Here is a 21,117-nt window from a genome sequence, read left to right on the forward strand (position 1 = left end):
TGGTGTTTTGTGGCAAATGCATAGCGTCCTGCACGGTGTTGGGCTGTGAGCACAACCCCCATCTGTGAACGTCGGGCCCTCATACTTCCCTCATGGAGTCAGTTTCTAACCGTTTGTGCAGACACACGCACATTTGTGGCAGAGGTAGCAGTCCTGCGGCTGGGTTGTTGCCCTCCTACGGCCCCCTCCACGTCTCCTGGTGTACTGGCCTGTCTCCTGGTAGCGCCTCCAGCCTCTGGACACTACGCTGACAGACACAGCAAACCTTCTTCCCACAGCTCGCATTGATGTGCCATCCTAGATGAGCTGCACTACCTGAGCAACTTCTGTGGGTTGTAGAGTCCGTCTCATGCTACCACGAATGTGAAAGCACAACCTATATTCAAAAGTGACCAAAACATCAGCCAGAAAGCATTGGTACTGAGATGTGGTCTGTGGTCTCCACCTGCAGAACCACTCCTTTATTGAGGGTGTCTTGATAATTGCCAATAATTTCCATCTATTGTCTATTCCATTTGCACAACAGCATGTGAAATTGATTGTCAATCAGTGTTGATTCCTAAGTGGACAGTTTGATTTCACAGAAGTTTGATTTACTTGGAGTTATATTCTGTTGTTTAAGTGTTCCCTTTATTTTTTTGAGCAGTGTATAACTCATACATACCCTCCGGTCCCGGGTCTGAAACCGGCAAATCCCCGTAGTGCACAGTGCGTGCACTGGGGGGATTGATAAGTCTATAGTTACACAGAGTGACCGCAGACTTATCGGTTTTGACCAGACAACCCCTTTAACTGCTCCATTTTTGGTTAGATCTCACTATTCAGATCTTTGTGTCCTGTCTAAAAACGCTATTTACATGCAGATATAGGGTTAATGTGAAGCAACATAGGGTTAAAAACATGCCTGTTTGGCTCATTGTAAGCAAGAATACGGAGAAAATGAAGTTATATTCTCTCTACAGCTGCTCTCTTCCAGTCATCGGGGCGGGCTGTAAAAGTCACCGCGCACTGTACAGTGAGTGTGACTGTAATTTCTTCCAGGTACTTTGACAGCCAGATCTGCGCACACACTCTGGTGAGTCAGCTGTCAATCAAAGTACCGGCCAGTGATCATGGCCATGCTCACTGTTTTAGTGAGCGGTGATTGTAACCGCTCCCTGTGGCGCCCCCAATAACTGGAAACAAGCAGCTGCAGAGGGAATATACGTTCATATTCTCCCTGTTACCGCTCTTCAAGTAGGGCAGGAAGGCATGATTTTAAAGAGGTGGTCTGAAGTCCAAAGTAATTTTCCTCCTTAATCCATATCTATTTAATGCCACAACCTAAACTATTTCCCAATATGCTTTAATTAAAAAATCCCTATCCTACCCTAACTACACTATCTAGCTGGGTTTTTTTTTTTTTTTTTTTAATACTTTCTTTTTTGCTGATGCTTTGTTTGAGAATCCCAGTGCATGCAGAATCACCACTGCAGCCCCTGCCCCCTCCCTGAAACAAAGCATCATCAGTGACACTCTTTTCAGGGGCTGGACTAGTCCCTGCTCGATGTGCACAGTGACAGCGCTCTCTCTGTTGTCGGCTCAAATCAGTATTAACGAGCCGGCAACAGAGTGGTGTCAGAATACCCAGCGTACAGAGACCAGCGCTGCCCCTGCAAGTGACGTCACATTGCTTTGGGACTAGCCCAGCCCTGAAACGAGCGTCATTGATGATGCTTCGTTTCAGGCAGGGGGCAGGGGTTCCAGCAGTGACTGCAGCCTCTGTTCCTTGGTGACGCTTCATTTGAGTATCCGAGTGTGAAAAGAAATGGCAGGGAATAACTGAGGAATTGCTGGGAAATGTAATTGTAGGGGAGAATTTTCTGTTCACCATTCGATAAAGAAAAATTTTGTGTAAAGTTTTATTCTGGTAGGGTCTGTCCTCTACCTTATAATGGGAACATTGATTGCCTGCAATGAGGAGCACCTCTAAGGTTATTTGTTTTAAACAACCTCATGTTATTAAAACTGTGCTAGACATTGTAGAGTCATTGTGATGGCCAATACCCTTTTTGTGTAGCCTGTATAGTTGGGCTGCTTTTAGCTGTAATTTTTCAGTGCCCATTATTTGTTCCCATCCACTTAGTATTTCAGTATGGTATGCATTATACAGGTGTTGAGATGAGTTGGTGCTTTCACTTTTCGTTGACAATTTCTCCACTTGTTGTTCGTGTGAAACCACTATTATTTGGGACATTTAACAAATTTACCAAAAGAAAGATTTTTGTCTTTATTTACTTGAATTCTAGAAAATCTGGAGCGAGAAGCAAAAGAAAAAGATGAGAAGAGTAATAAGATTAAAGCAGTCGCTGTAAAAGCAAAGAAGGAGCTGGATGCTAATAGAAAAGAGGTAAAGGATCCTTTAATGTTGTTATTTACCCAAATAATGGGTGACTCCCTAACTTTTTGCTCTTTAGGATAATGGCCTGCTGCTAATTCAAGTAACACTATGCTTATGTGTAATTAATAATGTATATTTCATTATTTATTCTGGGCCGATTCATTAAGAGTGGGCGCTTTCAGGATTATTTGGCGCCAGCAGCAAGCGGTCATTTGACCGGAAGTATGCAAATTGCATATTTCCAGTCACATTCCGACTAGACTGTGTCTGGCCTCACTTAGTACATTTGCAGGCCGCATACAGTCTAGTCGGCACGTGACCGCATCTATGGAAATCACATATTAGTGGTCATACCTTCTCCTTTCCCGGCCCAGCAGAGTCCTCACAGCACTCAGTGCACATAATGAATAATCGCATAATGAATTAGGTGCATCTTACAAGTGCCATGTGTGTCTGCCAGAGATATTCTCCAGTTAGGGACTGGAATACATTTCTGGCACAATTGGCATAATTATTGATTAATTAGGCAGGCACATTTAGCATGGCCCATACTGTCCATTTTGTCGAAGCAGACCAGGACTAGTGTGAAAATGCCAAAAGGCTCAACATTTTTGTTGAACTTCTGAGTTGCGCTGAAATTTTGCAGCATTCGAAGGTTTTTTATACTAGAATCCTGGTGTAAACACCTCCATGATTCGGGTCCTTGGTTTTGAGCTGGGTCGCATCCTTGCGCCCTCTTCATGCTGGTGGCCCAAATTCTTTCACTATCCGTGGCTCCAAGGGTTGCTCATATGATAATTCCGAGCTTGCCCGGATGAGATCATCTACATAGTCTATTCAGCTGCTGTTTTACTTGTTTTTAGATGTAATGTTTTTATATTCTGATATTAGTTTGTTCTAAAAGTATGATTTTACAAATAAAGATAATCAATTCCTAGTAAGCAAATCAATCCATTGTATGGCATCATGCTATATCAGCAGCTCCCTGACAAAAATTGTAATAGTGGATGTGTCCAATTGGTTCATCTACCACCCACTCGCACAACTGAGCATGGGTCTGAGTGACAGAGCCAGCCAAGAGAAGGGCAGATGTCACAGTAGTGTCTTCATTTCTTGTGGGCATGTGGCAAGATAGTGGAAGAAAAAAATAGAAAATCCAGCAACCATAAAATTCATTAAAACATCACAATTATTTGTAGATTAAAACATGAAAAGGTAAAATGTATAAAACATGTTCGTGCAACGGTCGACGCGTTTCGAGCTACACTAGCTCTTAATCATGTGGCAAGATAGTGTCATACTCCAATCACAAGATCAGATGCTGTATTTTTATTCAATACCTTGATAATGTCGTATTGATAGAAATTGGACAGTGCAATATAAACGTTCTTCTTCAGAAGGTCTATATGAACTCCAGTCTCATTTTCTATGCTGATTTCCATTAAGGTCCAGTCCATAAAAGAAGAGTTAGAGCGAGTAAGAGCAGAAAAGCAGCAACTGACGGCGTCCATGAAGGATGTTGTACAAGGTGCAGAAAGCTATCAGGTATAATATATATTAGTATCGTTCGTTCACATTCATAGGATATAAACACGTGATGATGTAGAAGAAGCCGTGTGGTCTGCATATTCCACTGTTACCAGCTATCTCTACTTTTATCAGGCCATAAGAGGACAAGCTGGCTCATGCGATAATGTCTCCTCAATAGCATTTCATGTGTGTTGGTAACCTGAAATTGCTTTTGTGACTGTTAATGTTGCTCTTCTGTTCTTGTAGAATCTATTGGTAGAGTATGACAAACAAGTGGAGCTGCTGGAATTGGAGAAGGAGAAGGTGAAATCCACAGAGCAGCATGTAGAAGAGCTTTCCCGTCAGCTGAGAACGGCCACTGCAGAGGTGAAGCCGTCACTAATGATCATAGTTCAGCGCTCTACCGTCACTGCTCACTGCAGCCTGCTGCACTATTGATGCCTGAAAGGCTTTTCACAAACCGCACCATATCGCTGCAGTTTATTGCGCAGCTTTGTATGAACAAGCCGAAAGTGGATTACAAATTAATAGGAAATCTAGTAAGGACTTACTCTTCCTCTTGCTGGATCCACCAAGGCTTTAATTAAAAAAAACACAGTACCATGCATTTTTGCAAAAACTCTGTGTTTTAACACATAGTAACCTACCAAAAAGGCCAAAGACACTTAAGCTGTGGTGCTTATACCTTACCCTAATCTGCGGTTGAAGGCCGCTTACTGCCCATGTCTCATATAGGATGTAAGATGGAACGGGCAGAAAAATGTGATTTAGGCATGTGATACCATTTCTTCAGCTACCCCTGGCTGCATCTACTTCCACACCCGTGCTTTATAGTTATATATAGTATAATCATATGCATATAATCGGCTATAATTCAGCGGTTGCAGTCATGAACAGCTGAGGAAGCTGTCACATTGGTAAATCTTGTGACCCTTTCTATCTATTAATGCAGAGGCTGCAGGTTTCTAATTTTTACCTAAAGCCCATCCATGGGTAGCAACAGGCCTTAAATTTCAGAGCTTGGGGTAAGTTACTTTGTAAAGACAATCCTAGTTGTATGTGCCATAACTTAAAGAGAACTAGTCAGCTATCCTGGCAGGAGTAGATTTCATTATTTGGAGCTTGGACAGCCCAAAAGATGCACCAAATTTTGGGGATGGAAGCATATAAGCCGCCAGTCCTGATAAATTTCTCTCTGTCTCCCATAAATTTGATTAAAACAACTGTCCTTGTGCTCAGTAATGATCTTATTAAAATGAATATCCCAGAGCATTAGCTTGATAAGAAAATGCATGCAGAGAGATTAATATTTCACATACGGACATCTTCTGACTGTGCTGATAGACTGCAATAAGTTGGAAGCTATCCAGCCATGCAGACCTGAGGACAGGACAGCCTGATCTTGTGTCATTTGGCAGGCCATACGTGGCTGAGCTTCGGGTTCAGCAGCAGAAGTGGCTCCTCATCTTAACAATTACAAAGGATAAAAGGAGCCAAATATGTGAGAAGACTACAGTATTGTGGAGAAGGAGACTGAGACTATGTTCCATGTATCCAGATTTTAGAAAAATGGTCATTTTGACATTTTTTTTTTACTCTAGTAATTGTGTAGTGGAATATATTCCAACCACAGACAGCTGCATGCACGTGACATTGGTACGCCAGGTATTCCTGCACTCACCACATTTGGAGGTAGACCTATATTGTTACTCGTTGTCAGAAATTCCTGCTTAATACTGGAGGTGGAGAAGGATGACGACTAGCGATGAGCACAAGGGCTCGTTACTTCAGTTTGCCTAGGGTGCTCGGGTATGCTCAGAGTAGAGCGGGTGCTCGAGTGTGATACTTGTGCTCATCACTGATGACTACTATTCCTTAGTGCTGTGCCTTATTGCATCATCCGCTAACACTGAACCCGGATGTCCATGTCATCAGAATATACACTGCAATCCTTGCTTTGTGCCTGATATGCAGATTGTAGGCTGTCCTATACTGTCATATACAATAATTGATAGCCCGTGACAGAATCCAGGGGCAACTAGTGAAAACTAAAATTTGAGCATGGTTCTACTACTACTTGCTATGACGAATTTGCAGCTTTAATATAAGCTCTGATCCTTCCATTCAGTATCAATAACTCATGCATGTTATAGTATTAGCACGTCATGTGGTAATATAGCTGTTAGTACAGTTTTGTAATATCTCGATCTATAGTGCTTCATATTTTCTTTAGTTATTGTGCTTGAGCAGATTTACCAGTTGCCATTATACCATATTTTGCGGATTATAAAATGCACCAGTTTATAAGACCCACCCCAAATTTTGGGGAGGAGAATAAGAAAAAAATGTTTTTTCATAAACTGGTGCATGTTATAATCTGCTTACCTGGGGGCCGAGGAGTTGGTGGAGCGGGGTTAGGTGGCAGGGTCGAGGCAGGACGGGGTGTTCGGAGGCAGGAGTCGGGAGATGGCTGTGGGCCCCATGCTTGTAGTAGGAGGTGTTCGGTGGTGCAGGGGCTCCGCCAACATTTTGTAAAAGCCGGTGCCCCGCACTTTCCTTACTTTCTAATGCGGTGGGCTCCAGGAAAATGGCCGCCAGAGGCGACGCATGCACAATTGAGATGTCCAGAGCCAAGATCTCAATCTGAGTATAGGCCGGCTCCAGCGGCCATTTTCCTGGAGTTAACCGCATAGACTAGTATGGAAGGTGCGGGGCACCAGCTTTTACAAAATGTCGGCGGAGCCCCTGCACCACCGAACACCTCCTACTACAAGCATGGGGCCCGCAGCCATCTCCCGACTCCTGCCTCAGGCAGAAGTTCTGGCAGCAGTGACCCTGGGAACCCCTCTCCACCAACGCCGATTAAGCTCCACTACAGTTCGGATTATAAGACGCACTCCCATTTTTCCTCCAAATTTGGGGGGAAAAAAGTGCTTTTTATAATCTGAAAAATACGATACTTATTTTTAAAGGATTATTATCTTTAAGATAGAGGATACCTACCTGATTGCTGGGGTCTGACTGCTGTTACCTCCTGCAATCCGTAGAGTGGGTCTTTAGGGCCCCAAGAATTAGGTCTTGCAGCCCCATCCTGAATAGAGCGGAGGTGCTCATGCTCGGCGTCCTTTCATTCCTTGTCTATGGCACTGCTGAGTACGGCCCTCCGCTAGTCCCATAGACAATAAATAGAGCTTTCAACCACACATATGCATTTCTGCTCCATTCAGGACATGGCTGTTGAGCACTAATCCTGGGGTTCTAAAACCCCAATCATGTGAACCAGTAGGACCCCAAAGATCAGCAGGTTATCCCCTTATCCTTTTTTTGTGACTAACCCTATAACTTATGTTATTGAAATGTTTGTTAGACAAACGATTCCCAAAAAGTAGCATTACAATTTTGCGAATGTATTAACTATTAACATAGACCCCATGTACAGTATATGTAGATTAAATAAGTTGGCAGAAAAATGTACATGAGAACATTAAACCAATGGCATATTGTATTTCAGCAAGAAAAGAGGAACTCTATCCATGAAGACCTAGTCACCCGCTTGGAAACTGTACAGTCCAACAACAAGTTACTGGAAGCACAGATACTGGATACTCAGAAAGCCAAGGCCACATTAGAGAGAGATTTAGAAGCTGAAAGGTTAATAAAAGAACAGAAAGTAAAGGTAAATGCTATGCATAGAAGGGTGGCGATGACTTAATCAATTAAATTCTCATTGGCGCATATATGTATGAATAGTTACATGGAGATGCCACTACGACATGAGAAAATAACCGCAGCATGCTGTGAGTGGCCCTGATATTCGGATCATGTGCACCCATACAAGTCTATGGGTACTAGTGAAACATTGGATTACACTCGGATGACATTCGAGTGCAGTCTGACATCCGTGTACACAGACAATGGAGAAATTAAGTTGTCCATCTTCTCCGCACCTGTGATATGATTGTCTCATCAGAGAGGATCGGCGCCCACTCAGATGACACTCAGTGTAATCTCTGACAGAGTTTGAGCCAAGTGTTATTAGCATAATCGGTCCTATTCTCTCATATGAGAGAATATACGCCAGTGTGAGCGAGTCCTTAGTAATATGTTTCGAGGAGGTATAACAAGGGAATAGCACGATGCAGGGTTCAGGATCATGCTCCAGAATTAATATTTGCTAATATCGGCATGTCTGGAGACTAGATTGCTCATCATTGATTATACAGTGATGCTTAGGAATATTTTTCTCTTTATTTTCAGGATCAAAACTGTGCCCTAAAACAGATTGAGGAGCTTCAAGCGCTGCTACAGAAAGAAAGAAAGCTGCTTCAGAAAGTCACACAAGACTTTGAACTTGTCAAAAAGGTAAGTCTGACGGTAGAGTAGTTTATTGTATAGTACTTCTTGCACTGCGTTCACCTTTGAGCTCCATTTCCCAGTTTTACGTTATCTCTAACAAGTGTAATACATTACTAGTTTTATACTTACCTGCAGTAAGAGCTGCTGTATTTGGCGGGAGAACCTTTCCTATATTGACTCACTGTACATCACATAAAGTGCAAAAATTTGGAAAAAAATATCCTCCCCAATACCAATTCAATATATGCACTCAACTGTCTTAAAATCCGCAGAGAAAACTTGTCAGCTTCAGCAAGTGAATATGAAAATAGAAAAAGTGCTGCCGAATTTATATAAAATAATAAGAATCCTTTATTTAATTTTCATTGATGCATTTCGACTATCAAAACGGTCTTAGTCAAATCCATATATATTTTGATATGACTAAGACTGTTTAGTGGTCGAAACTCCTCATTTGTGACCACTTTTCCCTGACGTACATATGGAATTTTAATGAAGATTAAATAAATGCTTCATATTATTTTATAAAAATCCAGCAGCACTGTTTCTATTAACCATACATCACATGATGTAAAGGAGACACTGCACAAAATGCAATTCCATAGCCCAGGCTATTTCCTGATATTGAGCCAGCTAGGTGATGAGTGAATTTTGAGCAGAAAATAACAATTGTGGGTGTAGAAGTGAAAATGTGATCCTCATTTAAACCCCTGGCTCATTATTAAAGGGGCTTTCCCATGAACAATGTACATTTTAATCAATAGATCTTGGCATAATAAGTTCCAAAAAAAATCTTCCTGTGCTGAGATAATCCTATAAATGTGCCCCTGCTGTGTACTGTGTAATGGCTGTGTCTGACCGTACAGGAACATGGTCTGATCATACCACAGCTCCTGGGAAGGGGAGGGAGGAAAACAGTATACAGACATTACATCAGGAGATCACAGATGATTCTTTCTGTGATATAAAACATATTTAAAAACAGGCAGAGAAATATTTGATCTTACAGAAAGAATCAGTTGTGATCCCGTGCTGTCCTGTCTGTATACTCTTTTGTGTCCTCCCCCGCCCAGGAGCTGTGGTATGATCAGACCATGTTCCTGTACGGTCAGACACATCCATTACACACTACACAGCAGGGGCACATTTATAAGATTATCTCAGCACAGGAACATTTTTTAACACATCCAATTTTGTTAATTATTATTATCTTAGATCTATTGATTAATATGTACCTTGTTCATGGGAAATCCCATTTAAGGGATTGTTCACATTACTTGGGAAAAACTCCTGGCATATATCTCCAGCTGAGGGCTGCAACATATCTCATTTTCTAGGCATGTAAGCTGTGCAGTTTATGTTTTTTTCCATGAAAAGGATTCCTGCATAGTTAGCTTTTAGGCTTTTATATATGGTTAAGAGAAAAAAAGGTATAGTGACCCATAGGAAGCTAAGAAACACTCTTTTTTATACACTTGGCCTATATGTCAAGAATTAGTATAGGACCAAAACGTCATGTTATTAGGTGCTAGACTTTTACTATTATAGGGAATATTTCTAGTTCTTTAAAAAGCTATGTCTTAACTTTATGGTCACTGCTTCATTCAGGATGCACAGAAGAGCACACTGATGGACATGGAAATAGCAGATTATGAACGCTTGGTGAAGGAGCTCAACCAAAAGATTACTAACAAGAGCAGCCAGCTGGAGGACTTGGAGCAGGAGGTCCGTGTGCAGGCGCAGAAACAGGAAATTCTACAAGAAGAAATATGTAAGAAGCTTATTCTTCATATTCTGTATAGACTGGCGGACACATTTCTCCACTGTTTACATTAGACATCATCCCATCCTGTTATGACAAGCCATTCCTCCGTACTCTTATAGCTACCCACTGGCCTTCAGATACTGCTGATTGCATGTGGGCTAATGGTTCTGCACAAAGTCCTCTGTATTGTTTGCTGATTGATTGAAAGCCCATTTAAGCATTTTTTTCTATTCTAATTTGATGTATTTTGCCCTATAGCATTTAATCACGGGCCCACAATTTTTTGCTTACTATATGTATTGTGGCCTCTCTTCCTTTTTTTTTTTTTTTTTTTCGTTTTTAAATAAACATGCATGCCTTGACTGGTTAAGCATGCATGCTTACTTCAATGGGGCACTGTTTAGGATACAACCTGCTCGGCACTTCTTTTCTTCCTGATGGTTTAGCATGATAGCTATGGCCATATATTCTACATCCACTTTAAAACATTTTGTGTATATGGTCGCCTAAGCAATCATCCATTCCCCAGAGCAGATGGGCAAAAGCATTTGCCTGAATTTAGCACATCATGGCCATACTCTAGGCTTCACCAGAACTAATCACCTGTCCAAAGGGTAAGTGACAACTTACTGATTGATGGGGTTCTGACTGCTGAAATTCCAACGATTTTGAGTACTGGCTATGGGCTATGAAATGCCTGTCTGAATATAGCGATGGCCGGGCATGCATTCCACCAGTCCTGTCATTCCTTATGGGACTGCCAGAGTTAGCTGAGCACGTCACTACCAAAGAAAATAAGTAGAGTGGTGGTGTGCACGCTAAGCTTCTGCTCTATTAATGCAAAACTCTGCTGAGGCTTGTTCTCTGGATCGGTGGGGGTTCCAGCAATCAGACCCCAAATGCTCAGTTAGTCATGATTAAGGGTGTGCTTACACCTGACATGTATAGATGCCAGTGCTACATCAGCGCTAATCTATTTGCCATCATATTATCCATTGTCCTTTGTATGAACTTTGCTTAAATGAAGAAGAATCTGTTCATAGAGCTGGATTTCCTTCCTTACTACTTATAACAATGTGACTCGAGCCCCGGGAGAGCGAGTGCCGACACCGCTGGAACGGCGCCCACACCGGAGGTGAGTATGCAGTAAGTGTTGGTATTTTACTGGGGGCAGTCATGCTGATTGAGCAGGAGCTGTTTGAGCCCCTTTTAAAAATAAGCTTTATAGCAATAACTAACAATTGAAAACCAATGGTGATTACTTATACGAAGACCCATGAATATTTACTTTGCATCTTATTAAAATGTGAGTAGTGTGTAAATTTTAATGTGCGTTGGAAAGACAATTTATTGCTGCTGTTTTTCTTTCTTTAACAATAAAATATAAAACTTATCTTCTGTATTTTTTTTTTCCCCTAGCATCACTGCAGGCAACCTTGGAACAGCAGGAGGAACGCAGTACAAAGATGAAGCAACTGCTGGTAAAGACGAAAAAGGAGCTTGCCGATTCGAAGCAGGCTGTGAGTACAGAGTGATGTCCATACGATATAGATGACTGGGTTCTGGGATATTTACCTTATTAGCGATACATATATTATCCTGTATGCTCCAGGAATCGGATCTTTTGATACTTCAAGCATCACTAAAAGGGGAATTGGAGGCAAGCCAGCAACATGTGGAAGCTTATAAGGTAACATTTTAACCTGGCTATGAATTTTTGCTTTTCCTGTAAGATGATCTTTGGGCTTGTTACATATGATTTGTATCATTGCAAATAAAATAGTACCGTTTCAGTGTCTACCTAATAGTAAATGGACACTCATGCTTGAAGAGAGAGCTTTCCTGAAAAATTACTAGAAAATGTGATAGTGTGTGCCAGTTTAACTCCCCTTTTCTATACAATAAACTGTGACTATTTAAGGGGTTGATCCCAACACTTAAAGCTACCACAAGCTTTAACACGGAACTGCCTAATTTATAAATAGGTGCGCAACTCTTAATAAATGAGGCGCTTACAAAGATCGGTGTATAAAATGTTGGTCTTATTAAATTTCCTCTGTGTTCTATGATGCCACTTAATGTCCTTTCTTCAGATGATTTACATTCTCTACTTAGATTCAAGTAGCAGAACTGACATCGGAGAAGCACAAAGTGCAGGAGCAGCTTAGAGCGTTAACCGAGCAGCACCACCGAGCAGCCAACACGTACCATCAAAAGCTGCTAGCTCTCCAAGAGGAGTGCACCGCTGCAAAGGTACCAGCTACACCCCCTGCATATTGTATTCTAGACACGTGTGATATTGTAAAGTTCCAATAATCTGGCATGGTTACAACTACTTGGGGGCCCCATGCACATTTAAATGAAAGTCGGCCAAACCTGCCAACCATCTGATGTATATTGGTGCCTCCCGGCTATTCAAATGAAGCCCCAATTTTTTGTCTTTAGTGGAGAATAAACCATTAAGGTTTTTGACAGTGGTTTTCTCACCTCTGAGTATTGAAAGCATATGAATGCTAAGCCATGCCGAGCATCCATATGTATGTGGGAGTCACAAGACATAGTTGTCTAACAAAAAAAAATCAGGTAAATTTTCCAAAGTGCTGCTCCACAAAGAGTTGGACAGTGAATGAGCACCGAGGTGATGGGTGACAGATCACTGGAGTGTGAGTGATGGAAAATGTGGGGGAAGGGGGATACAGCTAGTTTTTGCTCCTTCTTGAAGGCTGTTGATTGTTATCTGTCACCCAACCGCTGCATTACAGATTGTACTAAATGTAATGTTACATGAGTGGATCCACTCTAAGGTATCCAATTTACCCTCAGGGCTTTAGCGTTATATACTGATGCATGTATAGTGCCAACATATTCCATAGCATCTTACAGAGATCTCAGTCTAATTTTCCTACTTTTGGTTTTATAGAAAGCAAGTTATAGGGAATCTGTCACAAGGTTTTTGCTGCCTCATCTGAGAGCAACATAATGTAGGAAAATAAACCCTGATTCCAGAGATGTATCACTTAGTTTACTGGGTGCAGCAGTTGTGACACAATCAGAGTTTTTAGATGTAGAATGCAGTGGAGCTCAGAAAGCTAACCCGCCCACACCAGGCTCTCGGTATACATTGTATAGTGACAGTACAGTGCTAATCAGTGCTGGGGGCAAGGTTGGACCACTTGGCACACGGGAGCTAGTCTGGCAGTGATGATCTCCAGCTGATAAAACATTGTATTGAAACAACAGCACACAGCCTAATAAGTGACACATCACTGAAATCATTGTCTCAGACCCTACCTCCTGCTGCCCTCAGATTAAATAACAAAATCCTGCTGACAGATTCCATCTAAAGGAGATGTCTAACTTGTGTGAGCTGCTGATTTGTTTCCATTGAGCTTTGTGTACACATTCTCCTTCTTTCTCGAAAGCTCTTCTTGTGGACCAACACCAGTATCTTTTAGGGTCGAAGTTCTCAGATTGAATACTCTCAATATATTACCAAATGTGAGTTTATTCAACCGTGTTCAGAAGTTTTGGATTGTAAGGGAATGTAAAATGAGATTCCTGTCAGGCGGATGGGAGCCACTCATTTATTTTTGGCTTTCACTGGATCTTATATTGGCTGTATAGTGATTAAAATATTTGCTTTCTTAATAAAAAAAAAGATAAAATCTTTAAAGAGAATATGTCACCAAGTTTTTGCTACACCATGTGAGTAGCAGCATGATGTAGAGGCAGAGATCCTGATTCCAGTGATGCATCACTTACTGAGCTGCTTGCTGCAGTTTTGATATAATCATTGTTTTCTCTGCTGTAGATGTACTAGATCTTCGAATACTGAGCTCTGTATAACCCCTCTCACACCAATGATTGGCAGATTTCTGTGTACACCATGCATAGGCAGAAAGCAGCCAATCAGTGGTGGGGTTATGAAGTTACACAGAGCTCATGAATGTGGAGGACTTCATTACCACAGGTTTACTGGTCCTCTAGTGACTATTCCTTGCTGATAAAACTTGATTGTTAAAACTACAGCATGCAGCCCAGTAAGTGACACATCTCTGGAATCAGTGTCTGTCTCTACATTATGCTGTTTTCAGATTAGGTGGCAAAAACTTGGTGACAGATTTCTTTAACGTAGTTTTAAACAGAGTAATGGAGAATAATGACTTGATTTAAGTAGAAAAGCTGTATCCTTGTCCTGTTCCTTTACAGTCTTTTTTACCTCATTGTATGTAAGAAAAAAAAAAAAAAACCTTGCATTATGAAACCCCCTGTATGTCAAGCTCAGTGTAGCCTTCCTGTTTATCACAAAGGGTTAGAGTATGTGCCTACGATCAGGAGCCGCTGCGGGTTTGGCGCTGCGTATTTATGCTTCGTTAAACCCGCAGCGGCCAGCTGTTACAGCATATTGGATACGATTTGTAGAAATCCCATATCCACTATGAGTCTTTGTGCACCTGCAGATCACCCTCGGAAACTGACATGCGGCGCGTCTTTCAGGACCGCAGCATGTCAATTTCTCTTGCGGGTCTCCATGCGGGCTTTCTCCATAGACTAACATCTATGAGGAAAGTCTGAATGTGAAAAAACAAACAAAAAAACAACACACCGCTCATTTACATAATGAGGGCGGAAGCCACACGGCTATACCGTAGCGTCGGGGCCGCAGACTGTTCCTGACCGTGGGCACATACCCTTAAAGGGAACCCGTCATCAGGTTTTCCCTGAATAAACTACCTCCACCACCTTTAAGTGGCAGGTGCTCGTGCTTTGGGGCGGCCTGTGGGGGGACGCTCTATCTGGTGCTCTGCTTACATATTCATCTGTATGCTCTTATCTTACCTAGCCCCGCAGTACTAGATGCATTATGTAAAATAGGAGGCAGGTCAGTGAAGGATCAGTGACCCATCATAAGAGCATACAGATGAATATGTAAGCAGAGCACCAGATAGAGCGCCCCCCACAGGCCGCCCCGGAGCACGAGCATATCATTATCTCCAAACTGAAAGTAAAGATTACACAAGAACCACTGGACTGATTTAATCAACCAAGGTATCATATTAATCAGTGTAATGTCGCCCACCTGACAGTGTATGTAGATTACTGAGCACAATCCTGCTGACAGGTGCGCTTTAACTGTCAAAGGGTGATTATCCACTTGAGCTGGCAAGAGAGACTTATATATGGTAGAAGTTAAACCCTTTGTATGACCTGTAGAAGCAATGGTATCTATTAGGGGATGATGTTGTATGGTAAGATCTATCAGACCCGATTGAGCTGAGAGAGCATGTCGGATATGTAGGTGTTGGTAAAAAGTGTTACGCGATAAATTGAATTCTTCTTGGAGCTGTTGAAAACTTTTAAGGACAGAGTTTGTAAATTATTGTTCTATCGCCCAGATCCCTGTTTGCTCCCAATCAGAAAAAGCCTTTAACTTTGATACTTCACCCAAATTGGGATTACGCCATAGCGGTGTGTATTTGGTGAATCCTTTAATATCCATAAGTTTTTTTCCCCTGTCCCACACTTTATACACTAACACCAATGTGGGAGTAAGAGGGTTCCCTCCGGGAGTAATCCCAGACTCAAGAAGACTCAGAGGCGAGGCCCATCTCACATTCTGTAAAGGAAGAACCCCTGACTTGCCCATGTCATCTCTACTTCCCCATCCATGGAGGTGTTGTAATTGGAATGCAATAAAATACAGCCATGGATCAGCAATCCAACACATAAAGCATAAATCTCTAAATGAAGTGACTAGAGACACACTTTTAAATGTAGAATACCACCAAACACAAACATGGGTGCATGTAATCTCCTAAAATACTAAGTTTATTAATATAAAAAGATAAAAACAGGAATGTTGTACACAGAGTAACCACAGTGGAGGACCACATATCAATATACTAACACCATTATATGTAAAATGGCTGTTAATGTATAAACACTGCAATATATCCTTATTTGTATTCTTATATGTAGGACTTTATAGTCCATAAACCCTTAATTGTACAACATAAGTCAAGAAGACAGTAGACACTTACATATCTGAGCAATGTAGTATGTGGTCCTGGCGCCCCAGCATGCGTTTCACCCTTGCTTCGTCAGGGGGCGTATCATCCTTATTATGTTGGAGAGTTTGTAGTTGTATTCGAGCATGCTGTTTATACCATATTAATTTCCTGAACATGGTTTGTACTTTACGAGATATTGGGTGGAGGAAGCCAACAAGGAGCACATATAACAATTATGGCATGAGGATCATCTTGATAAGATTTCCTCTAACTATAACTGGTAGCGGGAGTCTGGACCATACATCTATATAAATTATAAATTTATCTAACAAAGGGTCTACGTTCAATGTGACATATTCTTTAGGCTTAGCACTGACCGTTATTCCTAAGTATTTAAACTTGTCTACAATTTGTAACTGAGATTGTTCCACTATTGGAGAATGGGGCAGAGGATCTACTACCATCAGGACAGATCTATTCCAATTAACTGATAAACCTGACAACCTTCTGAAGTCTGTTATGATTGACATTATTGGACTGATTGAAGATGTTACATTATCTATAAAAAGCAGCATATCATCTGCATAGAGACTCACTCGCTCCTCTGTTTCTCCACAGCTAAACCTAGTAATATCTCTTGACAAGCCAAGGGTTCAATGGCCAAAGCAAAAAGGAAGGGCGACAACGGGCAGCCCTGTCTAGTGCCCTCTGTAATTTAAAAGTCTCAGCGAGTTGGCCATTCACTCGGAGTTTAGCAACTGGGGAATGATATAAGAGTCGGGTTAAAGCAGTGTAGTAAGGACCAAAGCCCATCTTTTTCAAAACTGTCCCCAGCTAATTCCATTCTACACTGTCAAATACTTTGGCAGCGTCCAAGGACATAACCGCCCTTGTGCCATCTCCCTTTCTGCTCATTTGGAGGTTGAGGAATAGACGTCTCAGAATTATAGCGGTAGATGCATTAGGCATAAACCCAGATTATCCTCATGTTCTACTTCTCTAAGAACTTTAATCAATCTATTGGCTAAAGCCTTAGCAAGTAGTTTAAGATCCACTGGGAGTAGAGATTGGCCTATATGAGTCAAGTTTTGCCATATCTTTCCCGGGCTTTAGTATTAAAACTATTATGTCTTAATTCATAGAATCTGGTAGGGAGCCCCTTTCTAGTGCCCATCTAAGAGCTCTGGCAACAATACCCTGTCCGTGCTTCAACTATAGTTGTCAGTAGGTGGCCTCACTCTCTATAAAGTAGTTTTGCTTAACAAACAGTTGTTTCTGAGAAGCTAATGATAGCAAATGATCAGTCAATATTTCCTGTGCATTTTCCCATTCTATTCTACTTGTCACGGACATATCTGCCACATAAAGTGACTCCTTTTCCCAAACATTTTGTTGCAATTTTTGGGTTAACTTCTTTGTTTTGGATTTTATCTTATTGATCTCCCCTGTGCATATTCCCCGTACATATGCTTTCATAGCATCCCATATAAATCTTGTAGATGACAACGCATCATTAAAACGAAAATACTCCAAAATTCTAGAGCTTAGAGTAGGGCCAATTAGCTGCGGCCAAAAAAGGTTTGAGGCGCCATGTATATCCTCCCGGAGACCTCACAACTGCAGTTGTACCCGTGTAGGCGAGTGGTCAGAGACGCTCCTTGACAGATACCTCACCGATTTAATATAGGGTATGATTGATTCAGAGCTAATCGCTAGGCCTATTCTTGACAAAGAATGCTGGGAGGCTTAATAACAGGAATATTGTCTAACATTGGGGTGCCGTATTCTACATAGGTCCACCATGCCTACCTCCTTTAGCAGATAATGTAGAGATGTATATTGAGCATTTTGAGAAATATTTCTCATATGAAATGTATCCCAGAGAGGGTGGAGGTAGGTGTTAAAATCTCCTACTATAAGAACCAGTGTCTCTGGAAGGGAATTCATAAAAGAAATAATCCTTTTAAGGATTTCCGCTGAGTAAGGGATGGAATATACAAAGCTACTATAATAAAGTTAATATTGTATCTGGTAGAAGCAAGACATATAAATCTTCCATCGCTATCTATTTTAGAGGAGGAATAGATAATTGGAATTGATCTATGCGCTAAAATGCTTACTCCCCGTGCACGAGTAGAAAAAACTAAATGGTACTCTGGACCCACACACGACCTCCTTAGAAATCGGAGTCTCTCACGGGTCATATGAGTTTCGGAAAGACAAATAATACCAGGCTGAAATTGTTGGATCCAAGAGAACACAGCACATCTCTTGACCAATTCCCCCAAGCCCCTGACATTCCAGGCTATCACATTAATTATATGCACCATATTAAGTAGTACGTCATTTTAGAGCAGGATGAATCCTATCAGAAAAAAATAATCCCTAAAACATAATTTTTCCCCTTTTTGAATTGCTTATCTCTTATATTTTCTTGAATAGTATAGGAAAACCTCTCTGGAAGATTCCCCTTCATATAACCATCCAAACAAGAATATTGGCACATTCCTCTTAACTTAAGAGAATTAGGGCTAATTACCAACCTGACTGCCCTTAAAAGAATAGTTTGTATGTACAGTAACGCAGGTACATATACAATCATAACTCAGCATTTCCCACTCATAGTGGAGTAGCGGAATAGAATCCGCCATTAGCAAAGCAAGCATAGTATAGGCACTTTTTCATAGAATCATAGAATGTTAGAGTTGGAAGGACCTCCAGGGTCATTGTGTCCAACCCACTGCTCAATGCAGGATTCACTAAACCATCTCTGACAGATGTCTGTCCAGCCTCTGTTTGAAGACATCATAAGATTCATAAGACTTCATAAGATTTTCATAATGGTATATGAAAACTACTTGGAGAAAACCGCCTCTTAGAGAAGTCTCTCATCCAGCTCCATTTCGCAAAGATCTCTCATTGACATCCAACAAACCATGATATACCTTTAAGTCCTCTTGATCAGCACTCCAGCAACCTTTTTATAAGTGCTCGGTTTATTCAGCGCTGGAGGATTATAAAAGGTATTTACTTAGATATGCGGAGAGCTGGGCATTTATGAACAGGTTGCTGCACTGCTGTTCAAGACATCTTAAAGGTGATGGATGTAGGTGATACAAGGAAAACATGGTGAAAGGTTCTCTTTAAAGATAGAAGTTGAAATAAATTCCCAAAATCTTGGCGACTAGGAATTTCATTAGCATTGATTTTTTTTTTTCTGAAATGTAATTACGTTTTCTTGTGCAGTATACCATAAACATTCTTCTAAATGTAATTATGTCGACTTGTGCAGTATGCCATAGGAATTCTGGAAAGTAATTGTACTGGGATGCAGCACTGTGCCACGCTGCGCTCATACACTGTATGTAATAGCTAGGTGGGAGATGGAGTAATAAATAATAAAATAATTTTATTTCTATAGTGCCAACATATTCCGCAGCGCTTTACAATTAAGCAGGTTCATGTACAGATTATAAAGAGAACACATAACACATAATTGAACATTTACAGGAGGTGTGAAGTTCCTGCTCGCAAGCTTACAATCTATAAGGAAGTAGGGGGGACACAATAGGTAGAAAGTGCTTGTTATGTATGGTCCAGCCATCGTTATAATAAATAGGGTATTCACATAATGCTGATTGATCTGTCAGTATCTGTCTAAGTGCAGTTACCGTGTGCTGTTGGGTGCATAGAGGATGTAGAGACGGATGAATAATGGGGGCCAGATTCTGAGGAAAATTTAGAAAGAGGGAAGCGGGGAAAGTTAGGTTAGTGAATTGAGGTGATAGGTCTGTCGAAAGAGATGTGTTTTTAAAGCATGTTTAAAAACATGGGACTAGGAATTAGTCTGATTGTCTGGGGTAGTGCATTCCAGAAAACCAGCGCAGCACAAGAGGAATCTTGAAGACTGAAATGGGAGGTTCGGATTATGGAGGATGTTAGTGTTAGATCATTTGCGTAGCGGAGAAGACGGTAGGGTGATGAACAGAGGTGAGGGAGGAGATATAAGGTGGTGCAGAACTGTGGAGAGCTTTGTGTGTGAGAGAAGTTTGTATTGTATTCTGTAGCAAATGGGCAACGAGTGCAATGACTGGTGCAGGGTGGCGGCATCAGATAAGCGGCAGGACAGAAATAAGACTATGGCTGCTGCCTTCAGGACTGATTGGAGAGAAGAAAGTTTGGTAAGACGGAGACCGATCAGTACAGAGTTGCAGTAGTCCAGACGAAAATGAATAAGCACAACAGCTGAATTTTTGCAGTTTCAAAGGTGAGAAAAGGTCGGATTCTGGAGATGTTTTTAAGATGCAGGTAACATAAGCTAGTGATTGGATATAGGGAATAAAGGAAAGTTCTGTTTCAAATATGACCCAAAGACAGTGAGCATGCCCCTTGGGAGTTATGGTTGAACCACCCAAGGTAATTGCAATGTCGATTACAAGTCGGCTATTAAAGGGAGGAAACACGAGAAGTTCAGTTTTGGAGACATTCAGTTTCAGATAGAGGGAGGACATGATGTTAGAGACAGCGGACTCTGATGGTTGGACCAATAGGGGCAGTGTTTACACAGAAAAAGGAGGGAGCCTAGGACTGAGCCTTGAGGAACCCCCATAGTAAGGGGAAGATTAGAGGAGTAAGAGCCAGCAAAAGATACAGTGTAGAAGCAGTCAGGTAGGTAGGAGGAAAACCAAGAGAGAATGGTGTCCTTGAGGCCAATAGTGCGGAGCATAGTGAGGAGGAGCTGGTGATCCACAGTGTTGAATGCTGCAGAGAGATCCAGGAGAATCAGCAAGGAGTAGTGACCAGTAGATTTCGCTGTTAGATCATTAGAGACTTTGGTGAGGGCAGTTTCAGAATGTGAAGAGCGAAAACCAGATTATAATGGGTGTAGAAGAGCATTACCTGAGAGATAGTGGATTATATGAGCGTGGACGAAGCATTCCAGTAATTTGGAAAGGATGGGAAGATGAGAGACAAGTCTGTAGTTAGTATTGCAGTTCTGGTTGAGGGATGTTAAAGGGGTAATGACGGCGTGTTTGAAGGAAGAGGGAACGATACTGGAAGAAAGAGAGAGGTTA

The 21,117-nt window shown here is 41.5% G+C and overlaps 1 protein-coding gene across 1 annotated transcript in view; it reads left to right on the top strand.

The window, feature by feature from the left end:
- GCC2 (GRIP and coiled-coil domain containing 2) overlaps positions 1-21,117 on the top strand; it is a 91,281-nt gene that overhangs the window by 48,018 nt on the left and 22,146 nt on the right. Inside the window, exons 8-16 of the mRNA XM_073664813.1 lie at positions 2,289-2,389; positions 3,827-3,925; positions 4,157-4,276; positions 7,422-7,586; positions 8,168-8,272; positions 9,875-10,037; positions 11,451-11,551; positions 11,644-11,721; positions 12,147-12,284. Of these exons, the coding sequence (XP_073520914.1) occupies positions 2,289-2,389; positions 3,827-3,925; positions 4,157-4,276; positions 7,422-7,586; positions 8,168-8,272; positions 9,875-10,037; positions 11,451-11,551; positions 11,644-11,721; positions 12,147-12,284 (1,070 nt within the window). The remainder of the gene's footprint in view (positions 1-2,288; positions 2,390-3,826; positions 3,926-4,156; positions 4,277-7,421; positions 7,587-8,167; positions 8,273-9,874; positions 10,038-11,450; positions 11,552-11,643; positions 11,722-12,146; positions 12,285-21,117) is intronic.

This window comes from Phyllobates terribilis, unplaced genomic scaffold, assembly GCF_046119375.1.
Source record: "Phyllobates terribilis strain yellow unplaced genomic scaffold, ASM4611937v1 Scaffold_2__4_contigs__length_985480577, whole genome shotgun sequence".
Taxonomy (NCBI): Eukaryota; Metazoa; Chordata; class Amphibia; order Anura; family Dendrobatidae; genus Phyllobates; species Phyllobates terribilis.